Source organism: Periplaneta americana, chromosome 16 (genome assembly GCF_040183065.1).
Source record: "Periplaneta americana isolate PAMFEO1 chromosome 16, P.americana_PAMFEO1_priV1, whole genome shotgun sequence".
NCBI lineage: Eukaryota > Metazoa > Arthropoda > Insecta > Blattodea > Blattidae > Periplaneta > Periplaneta americana.
Window position 1 is genome coordinate 7780098 of NC_091132.1, and position 23496 is coordinate 7803593.

The window sequence follows — 23496 nt, forward strand, 5'->3', positions numbered from 1 at the left end:
TATCTGTTGAATTCACTTCCAGGATTTGACTAGACTATATTAGATCATTATACATTCTGATCTGTTTGAGAAGACGTAAAATAAATCGCTATAAAATTATATCAGGCATGATAAGGCTATAAAAGTTTTTTTTTTTCAGTTCCTATATTATAATATGAAGTTAAAACAAGAGAGATTTGTATCATAGTATTTACGAACAAAAGAAGTCAGATTGTCACCTGTGTTGTCACTTAGCAACCACTGAATAAATAAAACACCGTTTATTGCAAGGGAATTTATTTATTTATTTATATATTATTTATTTATTTATATATTATTTATTTATTTAAAATTTATGTAAAAATAGGCAAGCTTCGAAGTCTCTTCTGTGTGATAAGGTGGAAACGTCAAAAATTATCATTAATGTACTATATGTTTCTTATTGTGGATAAAAATTATTTTTTTTAACACAGATAATTTAGAAATTTATTTTGAACTTGTTCAAGCAAATTTATACGCTTAATTGTCATTGGATTCCAAATCATCTAACAGTATTCTAAATTTGACTTAACTAATGAAAAAAAAAAAGAAGGTTTTTCGTAAAGTAGGTATATTAAAATATTTGGAGTTACGAGAGATAAAACCTAACATTTTATATGCATTACAAACAATAGTAGTAATATTCTTGGAGAAATTCATGCCCTTTGTTAATACACCCAAACCTTTAATTTTTTTAATAAGATTTAGCTTGATCATAGTTATACGAAAATTCTTTTGAGCTTCTGGAGAATATAATTGCGTTACACTTATTTATATTAAATGGCAATTTAAGTTCGCTTTATGTATTTAATGTATTTTTAAATTCCTTTGAAATTCAACAGTTATCTAAACTATGAATTGCTTCAGATATTTTTAAGTGATCTGCAAATAAAAGAGCATTTAAAAAAAAAATTAATTAATAATATCATTGACGAATGAAAGAAAAATAAAGACGAAATGTGTGTTGCGATTTGTAAAATTTAAAAGTGTATAACATCAGTTCTACGTAGTTTTACCAGTAATTATAATGTTCGGAGATTTCCGTATTACAAATTTCTAGTTATGGTTTCTGAAAAAAGTGGATCTGTTAATATGTGATAAATAGGTACACAGATGGTCATAGGCGTGGCAATAATAAGTACAGCCTCTCTTTTTTACAAGGCCTGCTGATTTAATAAACATGACGCACTAATGTAATACACAAACCAAATGAAATAAAACTACCTGTAATTAAGCGATACAGCGAAATTGACTATACATTTACATGAACTTTTCTGCTTATTTTCAAGTCCTGTATCCGTTTCCCAAAGGTTCCCCACGTATTAGTTAGACTCTGTATATTAACTTTAGTGTATATGTCAGCCAGATATTTCATTCATCTAGGATCCTTGATACTCGGTGTTGTATAGCTCCTACACTTGAATGCTGACTTGACTTGGCACCCCTTGTCCCATTCGATAAGAAAGCTATTCCATATAATGAGAATGCAGCCCCAGTCTTTCTCCGTTGTCGATGCAAGATGCACGTCTCGCTAGCATTGTTGATATGTTTCACCAAGTTTTCACTGTACTTCCATGTCCGAGGCGAGCTTCCAGAAGAATCAGATTTCACGCCCACGTGTGCGTATGCCTTATGGGACAAACACAAAATTAACGTCATAACCGTCGAGAGAAATGAGAACGAAACCGGCCCTAGTTACGAAATCCCATCAGATTATGCTGCAGTGGCGCTTTTCCAAAACAAAATAAATGAAACGGGGTAAGTTTGCAGAATTTGTTTGTCTGAAATGTACAAAATTTGTAATTATTCTTGGCGGATGAAAAATATTACCGCAAACTTAGGAAATGTGCATGCCAAACAGATCAGCAACAGCTCATTGTTCTGTATGTCGATGTAAAGCAAATGTACAGCCTTAGAAACAATTGATGGCGCGACTCTTGGTGGTGAAAAAGTTTTTATCGCACTACTTACTCGTATATATGCCAAATTCTTTCCCTGGCACTTATTCTAATTGCTTAGGGACGACATATACAACTAAACAGAAGGAATATTATTACCTCAACTAGTGGTTCGCTTGTGAACTTGGTCGCTCGTCCTCTGATCATGCGCAGTACCTCCTTTCTGGGATTTCCAAAATATCTCTGTGCCATCTGAAAATATTTCTGTGCCATCTGAAAATATCTCTGTGCCATCTGAAAATATCTGTGCCATCTGAAAATATCTTCGTGCCATTTTAAAATATCTCTGTGCCATTTCAAAATATCTTTGTGCCATTTGAAAATATCTCTGTGCCATTTGAAAATATCTCTGTGTCATTTGAAACTATCTCTGTGCAATTTAAAAATATCTTTGTGTCATTTGAAAATATCTCTGTGCCATTTGAAAGTATCTTTGCGTCATTTTAAAATATCTCTGTGCCATTTGAAAATATCTTTGTGTCATTTGAAAATATCTCTGTGTCATTTGAAACTATCTCTGTGCAATTTAAAAATATCTCTGTGTCATTTGAAAATATCTCTGTGCCATTTGAAAATATCTTTGTGCCATTTAAAAATATCTCTATGTCATTTGAAAATATCTCTGTGCCATTTAAAAATATCTCTGTCATTTGAAAATATCTCTGTGCCATTTGAAAATATCTTTGTGTCATTTTAAAATATCTCTGTGCCATCTGAAAATATCTTTGTGTCATTTTAAAATATCTCTGTGCCATTTGAAAATATCTTTGTGCCATTTGAAAATATCTCTGTGCCATTTGAAAATATCTTTGTATCATTTGAAAATATCTCTGTGCCATTTGAAAATATCTTTGTGTCATTTTAAAATATCTCTGTGCCATTTGAAAATATCTTTGTGTCATTTGAAAATATCTCTCTGTCATTTGAAACTATCTCTGTGCAATTTAAAAATATCTCTGTGTCATTTGAAACTATCTCTGTGCCATTTGAAAATATCTTTGTGTCATTTGAAAATATCTCTGTGCCATTTGAAAATATCTTTGTGCAATTTAAAAATATCTCTGTGTCATTTGAAAATATCTTTGTGCCATTTGAAAATATCTTTGTGTCATTAGAAAATATCTCTGTGCCATCTGAAAATATCTGTGTCATTTGAAAATATCTCTGTGCCATTTGAAAATATCTTTGTATCATTTTAAAATATCTCTGTGCCATTTGAAAATATCTTTGTGCAATTTAAAAATATCTCTGTGTCATTTGAAAATATCTTTGTGCCATTTGAAAATATCTTTGTGTCATTTGAAAATATCTCTGTGCCATCTGAAAATATCTGTGTCATTTGAAAATATCTCTGTGCCATTTGAAAATATCTTTGTGCCATTTGAAAATATCTCTGTGCCATTTGAAAATATCTTTGTGCCATTTGAAAATATCTCTGTGCCATTTGAAAATATCTTTGTGCCATTTGAAAATATCTGTGTCATTTGAAACTATCTCTGTGCAATTTAAAAATATCTTTGTGTCATTTGAAAAATCTCTGTGCCATTTGAAAATATCTTTGTGTCATTTTAAAATATCTCTGTGCCATTTGAAAATATCTTTGTGTCATTTGAAAATATCTCTCTGTCATTTGAAACTATCTCTGTGCAATTTAAAAATATCTCTGTGCCATTTGAAAATATCTTTGTGTCATTTTAAAATATCTCTGTGCCATTTGAAAATATCTTTGTGTCATTTTAAAATATCTCTGTGCCATCTGAAAATATCTTTGTGTCATTTTAAAATATCTCTGTGCCATTTGAAAATATCTTTGTGTCATTTGAAAATATCTCTGTGCCATTTGAAAATATCTTTGTGTCATTTTAAAATATCTCTGTGTCATTTGAAAATATCTCTCTGTCATTTGAAACTATCTCTGTGCAATTTAAAAATATCTCTGTGTCATTTGAAAATATCTCTGTGCCATCTGAAAATATCTCTGTGCCATTAATTATTGCTAAGACTGTACATACGCTGCAGCACGCACAGTGTTAAGAAATGACGAGGGAGGATGTTATTTACATTATGAGGTTTATGAAAGCGACTCAGTGTCAGCTACCTGCCAAATATTATGGTGATTCGCAATTATTCAGTGCGAATGACCCGCATAAATATTCTGGAGATTATAGCAGTGGTTCAGTGTGAACAACTACTCTACATATTTTGGGGTTACAGATAAAGTTGTGCACTATGACAGTAGTTCAGTGTTAATTATCCGTTTTAATGTATTCTAGAGACTATGTAGCCTACAGCAGTGGTTCAGTGTGAATTAACTGAATAAAATCAAAACAATTCCGCGGCGCAACAGCCCATTAAGGGTCGGGCCGAGCAGTCAACTACTGGCCTCCGCAAAGGTGAACGATCATCAAATCAGAACGGAGTTATCGTGTGGTTAACACGATGACCCCACAAATCGTTATAGCTGGTTTTCGTAACCGGATTTCGCTACCTAAGGCAGCTTTCCAAATTCATCACGAAGTTACGTGGGCATCGATCCTATACTCCATGAGAAAATTTCTTCGCTATGAAGACTCGAGCCGCGCGCATTCCGTAACGCGAGTCCAGGCATTGTGGCGTCACGGCACGGAGTCAGCGTGAACTATCCGAGGAAATGCTATGAGGGTTACACTGCAGTAAGCAAGAACTACCCACCTAAATATTAGGGGTACATTCTGCGCCTTAAACATGGCATGACGAATAATTAAAGACTTGAAGTAAATAAGGATTTAAGTGCCATTTTCAAATTTTCCAGGAAAATTAGTTGTAATATACATTGAAGTTATTGACACGTACGTGTCCTGCCATTTATGGACACCTAATAAAACGATAAAAGAACGAGTCTGGACTTGACCCTTACTTATGTAATAGGGCTAGGTATATAAATTGCTATTCCACTAAAAACATATTCACAAATATGACACTTAGATTCTTACGTGTGTATTTATTTCATTTTGGTTCATTTATCTGAACTTTACCAGTATAAATAAATGAGTAAACAAACAAGCAAATAAGTAAGTAAATAAGTAAATAAATAAGTGAATAAATAAACAAATAAATAAATAAGCAAATATATAAACAAACACACAAATAAATAAGTAAATAAATAAATATAAATGAATAAATAAATAAACATACAAATAAATAAATAAGCAAATAAATAAATAAACAAACAAATAAATAAACAAATAAGTAAATAAGTGAATAAATAAATAAGCAAATAAAAATAAATAAGTATAAATAAACAAACAAATAAATAAGCAAATAAATAAACAAAAGAATAAATACAAATAAATAAATATAAATCAATAAATACAGCTGATCCTCTGATTGAGATCCTGGCTGGTATGTACATCTATTATCAGCAGTACATCTCACTTGACGATATGTGTCAGAGGAAGAACAATTGATTGTATGCATCTGAAGTCTGATTAGTAATATGTAGCTAGTCAACGATGTATGCAATGGAGAGGGAAAGGAACTGGCCACCTTACACCATTATCTCCTGGCCTAGTTGCCTCATAAGTAGTGTCTTTTTGGTATCACTTGTGAGGTTCAGACCTGTCTTCGGACAATTGACTAAACAACAACAACTACAACAAACACAGCTGCTAAAAGGAAGCAAGTGTTCAGCCGTGTGAGATTTCTCCAAAATCACGAAGAATTATCTAGAGATTTTTATTGATCGTGAATGTGGAATTTTTTCAAACAAAGAAATCAACTCAAATTGCTTCAGAATCAATTGGTCAGAGAATTTCCTCTGTTTTTTAATACCAATAATGAGACAGCGCAGTGAAGTGTCCTTATCGTTCAAAGTTTTCGTTATTATTATTATTATTATTATTATCGTTATCATTATTACTATTATTATTATCATTATTACTATTATTATTATTATTATTATTATTATTATTATTATTATTATTATTACAGTTATTAACATAAATGTTAGTAGCCATGCTACTACAAAGTATTATAACTAACAATGACACTCATTTCCAGGTGGGGCTTCCTAATGATTCAAACAAATCAGAGATACGAGGATGAGGTTCAGGCATATTCCGCAGGATTTTTGGAGGCAATGTTAACACACGATCTTGTGTTCATGCACTGGACCAACACACTGAATAATTTCTGTGCTGATAAAGTGGAAACCTGCCAGAAAGTTCAGAGATACCTGAAGAGAAATCTCAAATGGATTCACGGCATGATTTCCAGATACAACAGCTCACAACCGTACTGGTACCAGGTCAGAACTATTATTTGATTAGACCTGTGCTCTGTGGGTACAATGCACAGATTCTACTCAATTGGGAAGGCCTTTCCGTGCACGAGGTTCTCTTGAAAGTATCCTGCAATTACACCGTGTCTTCTATTTATTGTGCCAAAATTCCGAGTGGATTTAATTTCACGCTCTTGCAGTACGAAATAAAACACAAGCACATTATATATTATTTCAAACAGCTATCTACTTCTTATTAATTTATTGCACTATTCCTGTGTTGATGTCATTCGTATTCAGTTTGATTTATTTCTTACTTTTTAGGTTAATTTGATCTTTCAGCAACTAAAAGGATTCGCCGATGGATATACGCGTGCGATTAAGAGAGATGTCTCAAAGATATTATCATTTTACGATTTATTGTAAGTACAATTACAGCTAATTCCTTCAATATGGAGGTATTAATTGATTGACAACAGTAGGCTATAATGTACGACTAGTTACAAATGTGCAGCTTTTCAAGACCCACGAGTGCAATAAAGCTACGAGGCGCGTCCATAAAGTAACTTTCCCACTCGTCCCACAGCTAGCAAACCATATGTTGCGCGAAGCGACTGCGTGTACGTGATAGAGTAATGTCCTGGCATGGCGCATGCGCTAGCGGAACTTCCCGAGTGCTCTCAGTAGCTTCGTTGCATTGGTTGAAGTTGGACGTTCCTATTCCAGCTCCCGCCGAGTGTGAAGTGCGGTCAGTGACAAAGTTTTAGAATGCATAGGGCATAGCGCCGATTGAAACTGATCGTCAGCTGTGCCAGGTCCATGGACAAGCAGATGTTGCGTTGCTGCTGTAGACAATTTTCAGCAGGACGCCAAAATGTGCATGACGAGGAGCGCAGTGGGAGGCCAACCATCATCATACACGACCTTGTGGAGCAACGCACCATCTGCTTGCTCATAGAGCTGGCACAGCTGACGATAAATTTCAATCGGCGCTATGCCCTGTGCATTCACTGACCGCACTTCACACTCGGCGGGAGCTGGAATAGGAGCGTGCATCTTCAACCAATGCAACGAAGCTACTGACAGCACTCGGGAAGTTCCGCTAGCGCATGCGCCATGCCAGGACATTACTCTATCACGTACACGCAGTTGCTTCGCGCAAACATATTATGGTTTGCTAGCTGTGGGACGAGTGGGAAAGTTACTTTATGGACGCGCCTCGTACTTTTGCAACTAGTCGCATACGATATTTTATCTACGTGTTTTGTATTTTGACATATATAATCATAAAATAAATCTGATAAAATTAAGAAAAATGGCGACAACAGCAACAATGCTTGTTGACTTGTGTTGTTGACTCTACATAGCTTTAATGTTGTTACTAAGAAACTCTAAAACGTGGCATAAAATTTTTATATTTCGCCATTGCTCCAGTAGGCCTACCGAAAGACGTACATAATTTTTTGATGATCCCGCCAAATAAAAGTATCTAACTGACAGCGGAATCTTAATTCCGAAGAATTTGACGTCAGTACCTCCTCTGTTGAAATTACATCTAGACATAGTTATCCTTCGATATACGTAGGCGCATTTATGTCAAAATATCCCATTAATTATGGTTCCTGATATTTAACTATCAGATTTTGAACCGCAATAGTTCAAATATTCCCCATCAAATAATTGAATGAAGAATGGAGCGAGGCGGACCGACTAGAAAACTTTAGACATCTGGAATGTCACATATAGGCTAAAACTTGCAGATAGTTGTTTATTATTGTAAAAATAAAGGAAAAACTATTGTAATTACAACAAAACACAATACATATTATTAAAGATATTTATTTTCTGATTATTTTACATATACCGGGTGTTTCAGAATTCAACCGAAGAAATTTATGGGGTTGCGGGTACAAACTAGCACGTAATGGCGTGAAATATTTTTGGGCCAGTACACCACTGAGGTAGGTCTATTGGAAATTTAAAAAAACCAAAGTGAAGGCCACCGGCATAGCTCAGTCGGCTGAGGCGCTTGCCTGCCAACAGTAAGGCGGATGTCAGGTAATCTACGGCGAATCTTCGACCTCATCTCGCTATCACCAATATCGACGACGCTAAATAACCGCATAGTTGATACAGCGTTATTAAATAAGCAACTAAAACACACAGTGGAACTCGAGCGTACTACCTTCTGTCCTGATGTCTTACGCGTTATCCGTTAAACCATTGCTCCATGCCGATAATTCTCTTCTAAAATATATATAATAACGAAAATGATTGAGGGTGAAACAGAAAGCAGTGCAGTGGCGCACTGTCTCATTATTTGCCGGAAATTTTACAGATTCTGCAGAAGCTAAATTTTGAAAGACGGTTATTAGTTCTTAAAAGCTGGACTTCACCCAATATTTAATAAGGTCTGAAACCATCCCGTTCCATTCCTTACCCCTATTTCATCTTAATACTGAATTATGAGTACAAAATGTTAACAACTAATAACTCAGATATTTCTCTCTCAAATTGCTTGTCTACAGCCCCTCTATAACCAGATAAATTTCTTCGGTTGAATTCTGAAACACCCTGTAGGTTGTATTACCATTACACTATCCATTCCTGAGCAATTAACAGCTAAAGGTATCTTGCCACTAGGTCTTACACTTAAATGTAGTGTGACGCGGTATTTGTAGAATGAGGTTCATTTAGCAAACACGCAGAGTCCCACAGTTGATGACTTTCTTCGTTCTGCAGGTGGATGAATATTCAAGGAGACTTGGAGGACCTTGTGGCTGCTTTTGACAGTGACAATCCGAACATTCGTGAGCCATCCATCGTGCCAGGCTCAGGGTCGTGTGCAGCCCTTATTAAAATCATACCGAATACTTTTGATTTATACACAGCGCACAGCACCTGTTCCAGGTAAGATCGGACAGTGCCATTAGCACGCTTGTTCTTGGCTGCCATGAAGTGCAGTTGGGTCCTGAAAACTGAAATTTATTTATTTATTTATTTATTTATTTATTTATTTATTTATTTATTTATCTATTTATTTATTTATTCATTTATTTATTTACTTACTTATTTACTCATTTACTTACTTACTTATTTATTTATTTACTTACTTATTATTTACTTATTTATTTACTTATTTATTTACTTATTTATTTACTTATTTACTTACTTACTTATTTACTTACTTATTTACTTACTTATTTACTTATTTATTTATTTATTCATTCATTTATTAATTTATTCATTTATTTATTCATTCATTCATTTATTCATTCATTCATTCATTCATTCATTCATTCATTCATTCATTCATTCATTCATTCATTCATTCATTCATTCACTCACTCATTCATTCATTCATTCATTTATTTATTCATTCATTTATTCATTCATTTATTCATTTATTTATTCAATTATTTATTTATTCATTTCTTTATTTATTTATTTATTCATTCATTCATTCATTTCTTTATTTACTTATTTATTTATTTATTTATTCATTCATTCATTTATTTATTTATTTATTTATTTATTTATTTATTTATTTATTTATTTATTTATTTATTTATTTATTTATTTATTTATTTATTTATTCTGGTGTTGATAGAATTAAAAAATTTAAACATGTTAGACAGGTAGGTAAGACCTTGCGAGTCAAGAGAAGTCACTCAGGCGATGTCATTGCTCTTAAATTCTAGCTCAAAATTCTGACATAAGCACAAAATACTTTTTAGCAAGTTGAGGAAAATCAGAGAACATGATAAAGTTATGTTCAATTAAAATACAATTTGAAAAATCTCCAAGGCTTCACGAGCCACAGGTTGGAAACCACTACCTTAAAGTTTACTTCACCGTAACTGGCTATCGACTTCTACCATGTCTGTCCTGCCTGCGATGCGAAACTTTGTTTTTGCCTAAACCAACAGTCGACATCATTACGGATATTTGAAGTTACTGCTTAGGAGAACAACGTTATAATTAATTCTCCTGTAAAATTTACTTTTCGTTGCTTACAACGTTGTTCGGGTGAATGATTCATTTAGAGCCCGGATTTTGTGTAATATGAAAGTGAGAAATATGTACATAAATAAGCACCAAAAATTGGTAAAATATGTAATAAATAAAAAAAATAAATAATTAAAATATATTTAAGCTTCATTAAATTCATTTTTACACTGATTCTCAAGTAAGAAAATAGATCTTAAACACTTGATTTGTGTTGATGCTGTTGTATATTAGCAATGTTTCACATTTGACAGCCATCACACAAGTCCTGTTATCGAAAATTATTACGGCCTTAACCTGTTGATAATGAGAAGTTACATGAACGTACAATAGGAAATTATAAGTCCATGACTCATATAAAAGGCCATTATAATTTGCTATTATGAAAGAGTGACTTTATCAGAGTAATTAAATCAATTTTGTACCTTGTTGCTGTGGCGCTCTCCTGCACAGAATCCACTCCTTCCACAGTAAAATTCTTGACCAGAGGACAGCAGATAGGGGCGCGTTCTCCGCAACTTACAAGCTACGAACAAAAGTCGGCCTCGGTGGTCTTAGAGTCATGTTATTCCTTGGATCCGAACTTCATGGGTTAAAAACCCGGCTGAGGCAAGAGACCTTAAAGGGTCATAAAATCCTTGGCATGGCTTCCTCCGGGAGGAAAATAAAGGTGGAAAGTCCGTGTCGTAGAATTGCGGCACCTAAAGAACCCTGTCCGTAATAAGGGCTCCAGGCAAAATTCGTCGTCTATTCTTGTTCACATTCAATTTACACGCTGAAAAACATATGCAGCTGAATGTATCGCTAAATATAATAATAATAATAATAATAATAATAATAATAATAATAATAATAATAATAATAATAATAATAGCAAAAGAGTTTCCACTCGGTGAACTGTACGTAATGTCATTAATTTCAGAGGGTTAATCTTTGAGATATTTCAGACAAAAAATGTTAATACAATTCTGCCCATTTTTGCTTACTTTTCAAGATAATAGTAATTTATGATACAAGTTCGTGAACTGGGAGTATTTTTACAGGAGTGTGGATTTCAGAAACGAGGCTTGAGGAGTTTCTCAAATAGGTACACGATTGTCAAAATACAACTTCACGAATGTGTGCCATAAAATGTTTTTTTCTTCCGTAGCCTCAAATTATTACTTCATGTACACTTTGCTCACTTCACGCACTGGTGTTGAAAAGGCTCACTTCACACACTGCTAACAGTGCGCGAAATTGTACTTCACGCACTATCATAGAAAATAGTAATAAGCGTTACAAGAGCGGTATGTTGTAGTTTTCATGTTCGAGGAAAAGTTTGGAAAAGCGAAACGTAGTTGAGCTTTTTTAATTTCCGAGAATTGAAAGAAAACATACCGCTCGTGTATCGTACATTATTTTGTGCCAAGATCGTTTATTACATACCTGAAAGAGGAATTTCTAATTAGTTGCATCTCCATCTTGGTTTCTGTTAAATGACGGCAAATTTGCAAAACAAAAATATCTATCTTCAACATTGTTGCTTTAAAATGTTTTCTGTGTTTACTATACTCCAGCAGGCCGTGATATACGTCTGTCTTTTTTTTCCCCCAGTCTATGATGAGTCTGGAATCTTGTTGATTTTTTCACGGCTTCCTTAATGTTACTTGCATCACGAATGCAGTAACTTTATTGGTGTTGTAGAGTTTACTTAATTTTTGCAAATATTTAAAAACAATAATTAACAGTGCAATTTAGGTGAAATTGCAGTGGTAAGTTTCCAATTTATAATTATTACTATATTGAACGTCTCTAAAAATAATATGTTAAAAGCCTAAAGCAGTAAAATCAATATGTCACTTAAGCGGTAAGAAGAGGGAAATTGTTATGTGTGTTAGGTTGGGAATAGTGAATGTGGAATTTTAGACTTTCCGCGGATTGGTTTTGTGCGGAAACCAAGCAAATACGCACGATCTCGCACAAAATAATAATACAACCTGTTGCCTCTCCTATTCGGTTATATTTTATATCTTGCCGGAATTGAGCAGCAATTCAAGACAATTATACTTCGGTTAAGCAGTAATTGTTACTTGATACGATTTTAGTGCATGATATGTTCTGATGTTCTAGTGCAGTTCACTAGTGACTAGAGAGATCATGTTGACAGCTACCAGTCCATGCTGCGGCTGCAGAAGAAGTACATATTCCCCTTCAGAGTCCTGGGCAACACATCAAGAGTTATTCCAGGCTTTGCGATGTCATTTTCTTCGTATCCTGGGCAAATCCAATCGGGCGACGACTTTTACATCACATCCGAGAAACTGACAATATTAAGGACGACCACTGGAAACAACAATCACTCCATGTACCAGCATGTGGTCCCTGAAAGACAGGTACATGATTCTAAAAGGTACGAATTGCTGTATATGAACATCCAAGCTCTGTATATTTCTTCAGCGATCATAAAGATCCGTTATTTCGAGGTCATCAGGCTATGGTCCTCAATTATTCATGACAAGTCTACATTTTTTTAAACTCTGCATTATTTTCTGCCCCTTAGAATGATTGTTATGGTTCCTCGGCGATTGTCTATGATATTATTTTCTTAAGTTTTGAGTTTCCGGACATAATATTAAGTTCATCACATCTTCTCTTTGGTAAACATCTTTCACAGTGTTTCCTTTTCTGTTGCTTAACTTCCATAAACGTAACCTTCACCACACTAAACCCATCCGTTATTCCTTGGAATTAATTATTATATTTTATTCTTCTTGTCCCCATGACCTTTTCATTTCCCTATAATTAATTAAGCGTAATTTAATTAGATCACTGTAAAGTTCTTGTCTACCTGTCTCATTTCTCCTCTTTTACACGATTTTGCATACTAAAAATATTAATTTCCTCGATTTTTTTGCCATACTCAATTTTAAGCCTATTCTGTTAACATTGTATTCTAATAAGAAACGTAAAAAATTATATATTACAGTTATATGAACACTAATAAATATAATACAATTATTAAAGAAATTAGTAATAGTCAGACATGTTTCGGAGATGCTTCTCCATCCTCAGAGACTATTTACCACGACGGCTGGTTCAGGTGATCGAACCACGTTGTTGCTTGGCTTAAAGGAGACTGCTAATTACTAATTTCTTTAATAATTATATTATATTTATTATGTTCATATAACTATAATATATAATTTTTTACGTTTCTGATCAAATCTATGAACACTGTATAATTGGCCTAACATGTGTGGTTTATCTTTGAATATTGTATTATAATTATTTTAGCCAATACGGTTTCATTTTCACACAGCGAAATAATATCATGCATTTTTTAAAATATTATTGTTTCATTTCTCTGTAATATAAATTTCAAAATATTTAATTTTTCTTGCTAATATAGACCTCATGCTACTATCCATGGGCATTTCAAAACTAGTCACTACGTTTGAGGCATTCCTAAATATTTTTTTGCAAAATTTGGATCTGATTCTATAAATATACAGGATGATTCAGTAACGACGTACAAAAATTAATTATGAAATAGGGAATAGCCTACTATGTTTATGTAAAAAGAAATAGATTTGTTGTTCTTTTTTTGTTGTATCTAGCATTATTCTAAGAAAGGTGTGATGGATTTAGTTCACATCCGGTAACAATATCCTCAATTTTATCTAGAAAGTCATTGAACTCTTTGCAGAAAATTACTGGAACACAGAATTAAAGTATGGAACAATTTAGAAAACTTCAAAGTTCCGTGAATTTATTATATTAATTTATTACTAGGTCTATTATTTTTTTCACGATATGAAACGATACTGACTTGAATGTTCTGGCACTACTCAGACAAAGTGGCTTCAGCCGCCACTGCTCAGTTCCAATATAACGCAAGCACACTAATGTTCATTATAACCAGAGCTCGGATTTTTAGGTGCTAAAAATGGGGAAAATATTTATTTTTATGAGCTAAAAATCGGGAAAATATGTGACAAAAAAAGGAAAAATGTTTAATTATGTTCGATTATTTTATGTGAATATAAACAATATGCAGTAATTCACCAGTATAAATTATGCTGCCTCCTCAACTGCTGAAAAATTACAATACACAATGAGATTCATCCCCACAAATGACTGACGATTATCGTGGAATGCTGCCTTGTACTGGGAAAAAGACCGCCGTGGCCATCGAGAAAGAACACTCCCTAAAGACATGTTTATGATTGGAAACGGAAACAAAGGCAGCTGATTTTTATGAACTTATAATTTCTTCCTGAATCAGCATTATGATAACTTACAAAGCACTCCTAAATGACACATCAATGTTTACGTGTATTAGTTAAAGTACAATTTTAGTGGTGACAGCTCTTATCGCTTGTGGTGAGAGAGCAGGCTGCAGTTCCACAGATAGGAAATTCCGAGAATCAGTTACCAGTCGTCACATCTAAGCAACTGCACTGATGATTAATCTGAAATGGGGTTTATGTCGAAAATTATTTGGTGAAAACTTAATTTTTATGTTTTTGTGTAAATATTTGAAAATATGTATTGTAACTTTTTATACAAAACAATAATGTAATTTTATTCTCACACCAATAATAGTCACTTTCTACAATTTAATTCTACTCCCGTCAACAATGGGATTTCCACTCCACACAGTAACACAGTATTCGTTATTGCACTCCACAGACGACAATGACAATTTACTTGGATTATTGAGAACAACAATGAACTGTTAATCTTAACCAATGTTCACAGAGCACTATTTACAAATCAGAACTGTCAGTTCTCAGTTCGTTTGCCTTGGCTAATTCTTCTAGCTCAGTAACTCGAGTTCACAGTATCTCGAACCCCAGACCTTCAGAGACAGTCCACTGAACTTCGAACTCAGGTCCCCCTAACTGCGGTCCACTGCACTCGAACTCAGGGCTTCGGATGCTCACACAGCTGCGGACACACTCAAGTCGAACTCCGATCTCGAAGCTGGCTTCACTGCTACACAAGACTGACTGGCTTGCTGTCACCCGACTATAACAACACTGCTCAAGTTCACTCGCGTGTTGTATTTATAACCAAACCATAGTTTCTGGAGAGTACGATCTCGCGAACAATCGACAGATGCCTAGAAGATGACGCCTATACAGACTTCTCTGGATTTCTCCCCTCAGTCACCAGCTGCTTTACTCCCTCCTCACCCTTCGTCGCGTCCGCATCACCACCTCGCGCCCCCCTCTTACGTCTGTCCCCTCCAGACCCGAGCGGCCGCAGCGAAGAAGGTGGCTGCGTCGCTCGTTTCCCTCGTGCACCCCCGACCTCTGTGGGACGCGATCGACTCCCGACTGTCACAGTATTTACATTAAAAAAATTCAAAATATATGATTTTAAGTGAAATAAAATTTAAAATATATGCTGAGGTGACCTTGTCCGAAACTTAAAACACAATTACGAATTTCTACTACAGTGCAAATAAAATATTTACTTATCTAAGAATCCTAGCCCTAATTATAACCACCAATTCACCACAATACGTGTGCTTGTCGCATTTTTCAGATGCTGGCCCAGTTCAGAGCAGTAATAGCAGGCAGACTGGCTGACTGTGGGCGATGCTGGTGCAAGCTGTTCAGCCAGTACAACAGCGGAACCTGCAACAGCCAGTGGATGGTTGTGGATTATAAGCTCTTTGAAATCCAGGCGCGCACGTCTGAACTCAGCAAGCACTTACTGTGGGTGCTGGAGCAATTGCCAGGATATATCAGATACGAGGACAACACACACATTCTGAACGAGCAGTCATATTGGCCGAGTTACAGCATTCCATATTTCTCTGACATATTTAAATTGGGTGGTAATGCTAAACTGGTAGAGCAATATGGATCTTGGTAAGTATATGATATTCGTTCATAAGCAGGAGAATGATTAATTGCGTGGAAAGTGTGTCCATTTGTTCGCAATCATACCTCAAATTTTACTGAAAATTCAAATCAGACACTGCAGGCTGATATAATCTTAAGTTCCGGGCTGAGCAGCATTACTTAGACAGCCCAAGTTCTCTGTTTTTTCTTTAATTCAATACGTGATGTTAGAAGACTTATCTCAGATATTATGTACCGGTATGTGTCCATGTGTACAAACAACAAGTCAGTGGCGGATCTTAACTATACAAACTGTCCAATTCCTTCTATTAAACCTAGTATGCAGTCGACTTTACACCATTTCAGTATGTACCATCACTTTTGAAACATCCTGCATATAGTAGAGTCAGAAAGTACCGGAACTTCGGGTGGCAACGCCGTGCTCTATAGGCAACTTCTCTGCCTTGTCCGTGTGATATGTGACCTAATCTCCAGGCGTATAGACTCAGTGCGAACATGCGTAGATGCCTTTGTTGCAGATGGCATATAACCATTTACACAACACCGCCTTCAAAGTACGCCCCCTGTGACACACTTCTGCCAGCGTCCATACCACTTTTCGAAACATTCCTGCAGCCCATCTTTGGTCACTTCCCGCCGAGCGCTTGTCGCATGAATTTTTACCTTTTCGGCTGACGCAAACCGCAGTCCCTTGAGTAGGGATTTGACTTTTGGAAATAAGTACAAATCTACTGTAGCAAGATCTGGAGAATATGGTGGCTGTGGAAGGACAGGTATTTTGTGTTGTGCGAGGAATTCGCTCACCGAGAGCGACTGATGTGCTGGGGTATTGTCATGACGGAGAACCCAATTCTGTCCTTGCCACAAATTGGGTCTTTTTCGTCGAACTGCATCACGAAGACGTCGAAGAATTGCAACATGCGCCTCCTTACTTACAGTTCGACCCTCAGGAATGAACTCGAAATTTACGAGACCCTGGATGTCGAAGAATACTTCAAGCGTTACTCTCCCCTTTGATCGGTCGGCACGGAATTTCTTTTGCCGTGGTGAGCCGGGAGATTTCCACGTTGAAGACTGCCGCTTTGGCTGCTGGTCGTAAAGGAAACACCATGTCTCGTCACCTGTGATCACTCTGTGCAAGAGAGTTGGATCCTGGTCCACCCTTCAATCAGGTCTCCACTAACCAGTTACCGCTATTACCGCTACTCAGTAAATGTTTTATCGAGTTTAACGCAAAATTTAATGTTACCTCTCTGCTCTTGCAAGCTCATTTTACCACATACACCTAAACGACTTCACTAAACGAAGCGGAAAGCTGTACTGTATTTCGATTGGTTTCCGGCTACATTAGTCATCCCCATTCTCATGCGCAGCCGCACTGAGTCTATACGCCTGGAGAGTAGGTCACATGCCACACGGATAAGGCAGAGAAGTTGCCTATAGAGCACGGCGTTGCCACCCGAAGTTCCAGTACTTTCTGACTCTACTAATATAATATACCGTTGTTCACAAATGAAGTATTTTTGTATTATTTCCCCTTCATTTCATTTATTCTTCTTTTCTTTCCTCCTTTTTTTCTTCTTTTCTCGTGTGAACAACTGTTATATGTATATTTTCGAGTCAGTGTGTCAGAGTACGTATGCGCGTTTGTCGTCCGAGATAACGGAGATCGAATTTGACGTAGTTGTGCATTTTATAGGATTGGTATATCAGGTATATGTTCACTGATCCTAGTTGTACACACTGCAAGAGCCGTACGAATCGCATTTCCAAATCCTTTCCTGATGCTGATCAGTGAAAGCAGTCCACATAACTATTGCGATTCGTGCAGTTTTTGCGGAGCGTAAGTTGCGGATCAGTGAACGCTTAGGCCTACCTAGTGTGTAAATTATAATGAGATACCAAGTTCTTTCGGAATGTATGTACAACAGTTATAACAAAAAAGTGATGAGGAATCCCTATAATTGCGTGAAACATTTATGCTGTTATTGTCAGCATGGTTAGGATTGTAAGGATGTTTAGAATTTGAAATAAAAATTTGATATTTCTTTTGATTTCCGTCTTCATACTTTCGCATTTAAATTGTCATTAATTACTTTATAATCGGTTCCTCGTTCTATGAGGCCTAGTTTCGAGACAACAATGCAATTAATAAAATGGAAACGATTCACAGATCCGTGGCTAACGAGAAAGTCTTCGGCTCGAATTGAAGTCACGTGATTATCATGGTCTAGTCATGGCCATATTGACAATCGCCTAATATAAATACATGTTCTAAGTTCTAAAAGACAAAGGAATTTCTATATTATATTCATGTTAAACGTGCATTTATATAGCTATAAACTTGTTCAATGTTGGCCATGTTATGACTAAGAATGTGACGTCGCGCCGTAGCCTGTCTTTCTCGTTAGCTACGTCACAGATCAATATGACACCAATGAGTTATTTGAAATTGTACTGAATATAGGCCCTACTTTTAGTAATATCACAGTCTACTATATACAGTCACGAAGCTTGAGTTTTGAGGATGCTAGAAACAATAGACTGTGACGGTACTATTTTGCATTGCGTGTAATGAGGCGATATTAGCGATCCTAGTGGTGAGCAACTATCTAATGTTTGAATAATTTCAAGGAAAAATTGTTCCGGGGCCGGGATCGATCTTCGCGAAGGGTCCCGGGATCGATACCCGGCCCCGGAACAATTTTTCCTTGAAATTATTCAAACCTGCTTTACAGGGAGCTACTACCTGAAAGCCAGATTTGTATCTAATATTTGCATATTTACTACGTATTGAGCTTCGCGACTGTATATACTGGGTGTTCAGTTCAAAGTGTGTCATGGCTCGCTGTATGCCGTCATATGGCTAGCCGATGAGCCTAGAGAATTCAATATTCTTACACTTCCGCAAAGGTGTATTACCTAGGAGGCAGAGAAGTTGCCTAGCAAGTACGGCGTTCATTCTGAAGAGTACGTACCGATGCGTACGGTAACGCCGGTAGTGGCAGGAATGTGAACTGTTTGGAAATACGTACTGTCGGGATATGGGGAGAGGGTTAAGACGATTACTTACGTATTTGTTGACATTAACTTCGACGGTCAACATGGACACGGAGCATTTGATTTGTGTTGTGGAATGTTACCGTACGCAACCGATGATAACAAATACCCTGCGTACGACTTGCCGGAGCAAAACACAGTTCGAAAGAGGTTATGGTAGCACACAGACAGTACAGACCGCCATCTGTTGCTATGACGTTCAAATTATACCGTACACGTTCTCAAGTTCGGATTGAAGAACGCCTTGAATAACAGGCAACTTCTCTGACATATAAGCTGAAACTCGCTTCAAATCGGTGACTCAACAACAGTGACGTCATGACACACTTTGAAATGAACACCCAGTACTAGACTGTGGTAATATGTGTGTCATTACAGAGAACTGAATTCATTTGAAAATTAATACCATTGTTAGAACTTTAGAATTAGACTACGGTATGTTAAACTATTTCTGGCTTTACTAATAACACCCACTTAAGTATGAATAATAATTTATTATTAAATTAAAAGTTGAATATTTGGAACTTAGTCTCTGAACAGCTACACGAAGGGTGTTCTCATTATTCCCGGCCTGAGCGGGACAGCGCGGTTGTGCATGACGTAGCGCGCATATTAAGACAAAGAGTGACCGGATCTCTCGGATGTCAAGCGCATATCGTTTTACGTTAAAAAAGTCAGTATCACCTTCGACTCCTGTTGTCAATATGTGCACTTCATGAACTATAACTCTGAAAGGATGTTTAGAATTTGAAATAAAAGTTTTATATTTCTTTTGATTTCTGTCTTCATACTCCAGCATTTCAATTTAACAAGGCGGAGCCTTCTCATTAATGACTTTATAATCGGTTCCTCATTCTATGAGGCCTAGTCTCGAGACAACAATGCAATTAATAAAATGGAAGCGATTCACAAATCAATACAACGCCAATGAGATGTTTGAAACTGAACTGAATATAGGCCCTACTTTTAGTAATATGTATGTAATTACAGAGAACTGAATTCATTTGGAAATTAATACCATTGTTACAGAGGATTTCATGTTAAGAAAAAAGCATTGAGCATATGGGGCTGTTCCATCAAATGATCAGTTGCCATGGAAACGCCTATCACATAGCTTCTATAATGTACTAGGCAAGGCCTATAAAACCAATGCTTTTTTCTTAACGTGGAATGCTCTATAGTACTATGTTAAACTATTTCTGGTTTTACTAATAACACCCACCTAAGTATGCATAATAATTTATTATTAAATTAAAAGTTGAATATTTGGAACTTAGTCTCTGAACAGCTACACAAAGGGTACAAATCAAGATTTCAGGCATAACTCCCTGTAAAGTTGATTTGAATAATTTCGAGGGAAATATTGTTCCGGGGCCGGGCATCGAACCCGGGATATTTGGTTTAACGTATCAACGCTCTACCAACTGAGCTACCCGGGAACTCTACCCGACACCGATCCAATTTTTCCCTCTATACCCACAGACCTCAAAGTGGGCTGACAACCGTCAAGCAACCAACTTCGAGTGCACACTAACTCTGTGTTACTTAAATTGTGGCTTTCTGTTAACGAACAGTGAAGTGTATTATGCAAATCAAGCTTTCAGGCATAACTCCCTGTAAAGTTGATTTGAATAATTTTTTTTTATTGTTAACAGCACTCAATATGTCCGCAATGTTGCAGGTTCACCTACGAAAATAACCCGCGAGCCCTCATATTCAGACGAGATCACCGGGGAGTGGTGAATGCCGCACGCATGATGTCGTTCATGCGTTCCAACAATTACACGCAGGACAGTCTGTCCAGATGCAACTGCACCCCGGGGCACAACGCAGCCTTGGCCGTCGCCCCGCGCGGCGACCTGAACCCAGTCGACGGCAGATACCCCTTGGCCAGCCTGGGCTTCCGGCTGCAGGGGGCGACGGACATGAAGCTGACCACGGCGAACCTCGTCTCCAGCTTCCAGTTCATCGCCTACGCGGGTCCCGCTTACAACAAGAATATCCCTCCCTTCACGTGGACTTCCGTGCCAAGTGAACACGCAAAACATCTAGGACAGCCTGACATGTGGCAGTTTGGACCAGTTCTGCACAGATGGGATTGGAACTAAAACCGCTATGAAGAATTCAGGGCACAAAAGGGGGGCAGTGTTGAATTTTGTAAGCTTTCCATACAGAATGTTTACAGTCATTTTGTAATACAGTCGGATTTCAATAAAAACAATTATTACCCATTTTGAAGCCCATACAACACAAACATGCTGCATTCAGGACAATGGTACACAGATTACTCAACATACCCATGAGCCAACAACACTACAATGAAGAAGTGAACACAATCAAATACATAGCACAAGAAAACGGATACAATCCAAACATAATAGACAACACCATAAGAAAGACAAAACAAAAACTTAACAAACACAAAAACACGCAAAACACAACACAAACACAAGAACACAAGAAATACATCACACTAACATATAAAAACAAAAGCACACATAAGATCGCATCTTCAATCAGAAAGCAGAAATACAACATAACATACAGAACAGAAAACACACTACAAAGACATCTTAACACACAAAAAACACAAACAAATAAATACGACCACACAGGTGTTTACAAACTCACATGTAATAGTTGCGATAAGTTCTACATAGGACAGACAGGCAGATCATTCCAAACTCGATACAAAGAACACATTAAAGCAATAACCAGAGGACACAATACATCTACATACGCCGATCACATAATCAATGCTAACCACACATACAATAACATAAATGCGGACATGGAAATCCTACACATACAACCCAAGAACCAAAAACTCAACACACTAGAACCATACGAAATATACAAACACACTAAAACACACCCCGATCAAATTCTCAACACACAGATCAATTTCAGTACACATACACTATTTGACTCCTCCCTTCAACACCTTTCAACAATCAAACACACCCACATAACAGGCAGAGAAGTTCGAGATGACGCCGTGATCTAGTAGGCTCTGAGGATGGTGCGTAAAGCACTGAAACAGCTGTAAGCCGCTCAAATCTTACATAATTAACACAAATAAGTCCGCTAGTGAATCAATTAATTATTATCATTCTCTGTGTTTATGGGTATTGGAAATGAAATATCTTAATCACTGGGTCACGTTATAAATTAGCAGACTTTGGCAATTTGTAAAACAAGAAAACATCATGTATGGTTACTAAATCAAAGTCTGATGTTTTCAGGTTCGTTAATACGTATTTCCAGAACGAAGAGATCCTGTATCTCCGGAGTCTTTGGTGCACGGCAACGAACATCTGTAAACTTGGTATCCGACTATTTGGGAATCTTTGCCGCTAGAGCTCCCTTGCCAAGCAGATTTTCCTGCTGCTCCGTACATTAGACGAATATCGGCTAATTCAGCATTATTGAATCTTTGCACTACGTCAGCGAGCTTTCTGCAAGGTTAACAATCATTAACTGAGACATAATAATCGCACTTCCAGTAAAACAGTGTCGTAACTCGAAAATTGTAATTTGTAAAAATATGCTATTCCCCAGTAAAATAATGCTGTAAAATATTTCAATAAATAGGCATCAAAAACTTTGAAAATACACTATTTTATTATTAAAATTTCATGCCTCCAACTAGTAAAACAGCGTTGGAAATAATTTACGAAAGAAATATGTAATTTCCGATTTACGACACTATTTTTTTTACTGGGGATGACATTGTTTATACTGGAGTTCATCTGATCGAAAGATGTGCGTATAGTATAAATAGACAGGCGTTTCATAGTACGGTTATTCACAAAGCAAGGGATCGTAAAATACGTAACACATTTATGAAAAAAAAAAAAACTATTAGCGCAAGGGGAAAAAAGTTACCTTTCTTAAGCAAATATCAAAATACTTGTATATACCTTACAACTTATTTTTAGAGATCTTCTGTAATAACGTCACGTCCCATTTCCAAATGCCTCACGAAAAGAAGAATTAATAGTATATTATACATTAAGGGAGGGAAACGCATGATTTTCCCCGAAATACATTATTGTATCCCGAGGGCTAAATGTACCGAGAGAAAATTTGTGTTTGGGTCCCGTGGTATATGCTATATAATTTATTATTTTATCCACGGCCGGGAGTAAATTGTCTCATTTTATTTCTGAAATTCTGAACTGCCTCTTGGGCTAGTGGTCAGAGCTTCTGACTGACAGTAAACAGAAATGTTTCCTTAAATGGAGATGTTCCTGTGTTCGTCCATGGTCTGGAAATTAGGTCAGACTTAGGTTTAAAACCTCTCCTGGCACTTCATAATCATCCTATCATAATA

General features: G+C 36.4%; 1 protein-coding gene across 1 annotated transcript; it reads left to right on the top strand.

The window, feature by feature from the left end:
• Positions 1-1437: 1437 nt before the first annotated feature.
• On the top strand, positions 1438-22231 carry LOC138691222 (putative phospholipase B-like 2). Its single transcript, XM_069813017.1, has 7 exons — positions 1438-1776; positions 6015-6261; positions 6559-6656; positions 8977-9144; positions 12392-12617; positions 15778-16106; positions 20842-22231. Exons 1-7 carry the CDS (start codon positions 1538-1540, stop codon positions 21266-21268), a joined length of 1734 nt encoding a protein of 577 aa, XP_069669118.1. The 5' UTR covers positions 1438-1537; the 3' UTR covers positions 21269-22231.
• The last annotated feature ends 1265 nt before the right edge of the window (positions 22232-23496 follow it).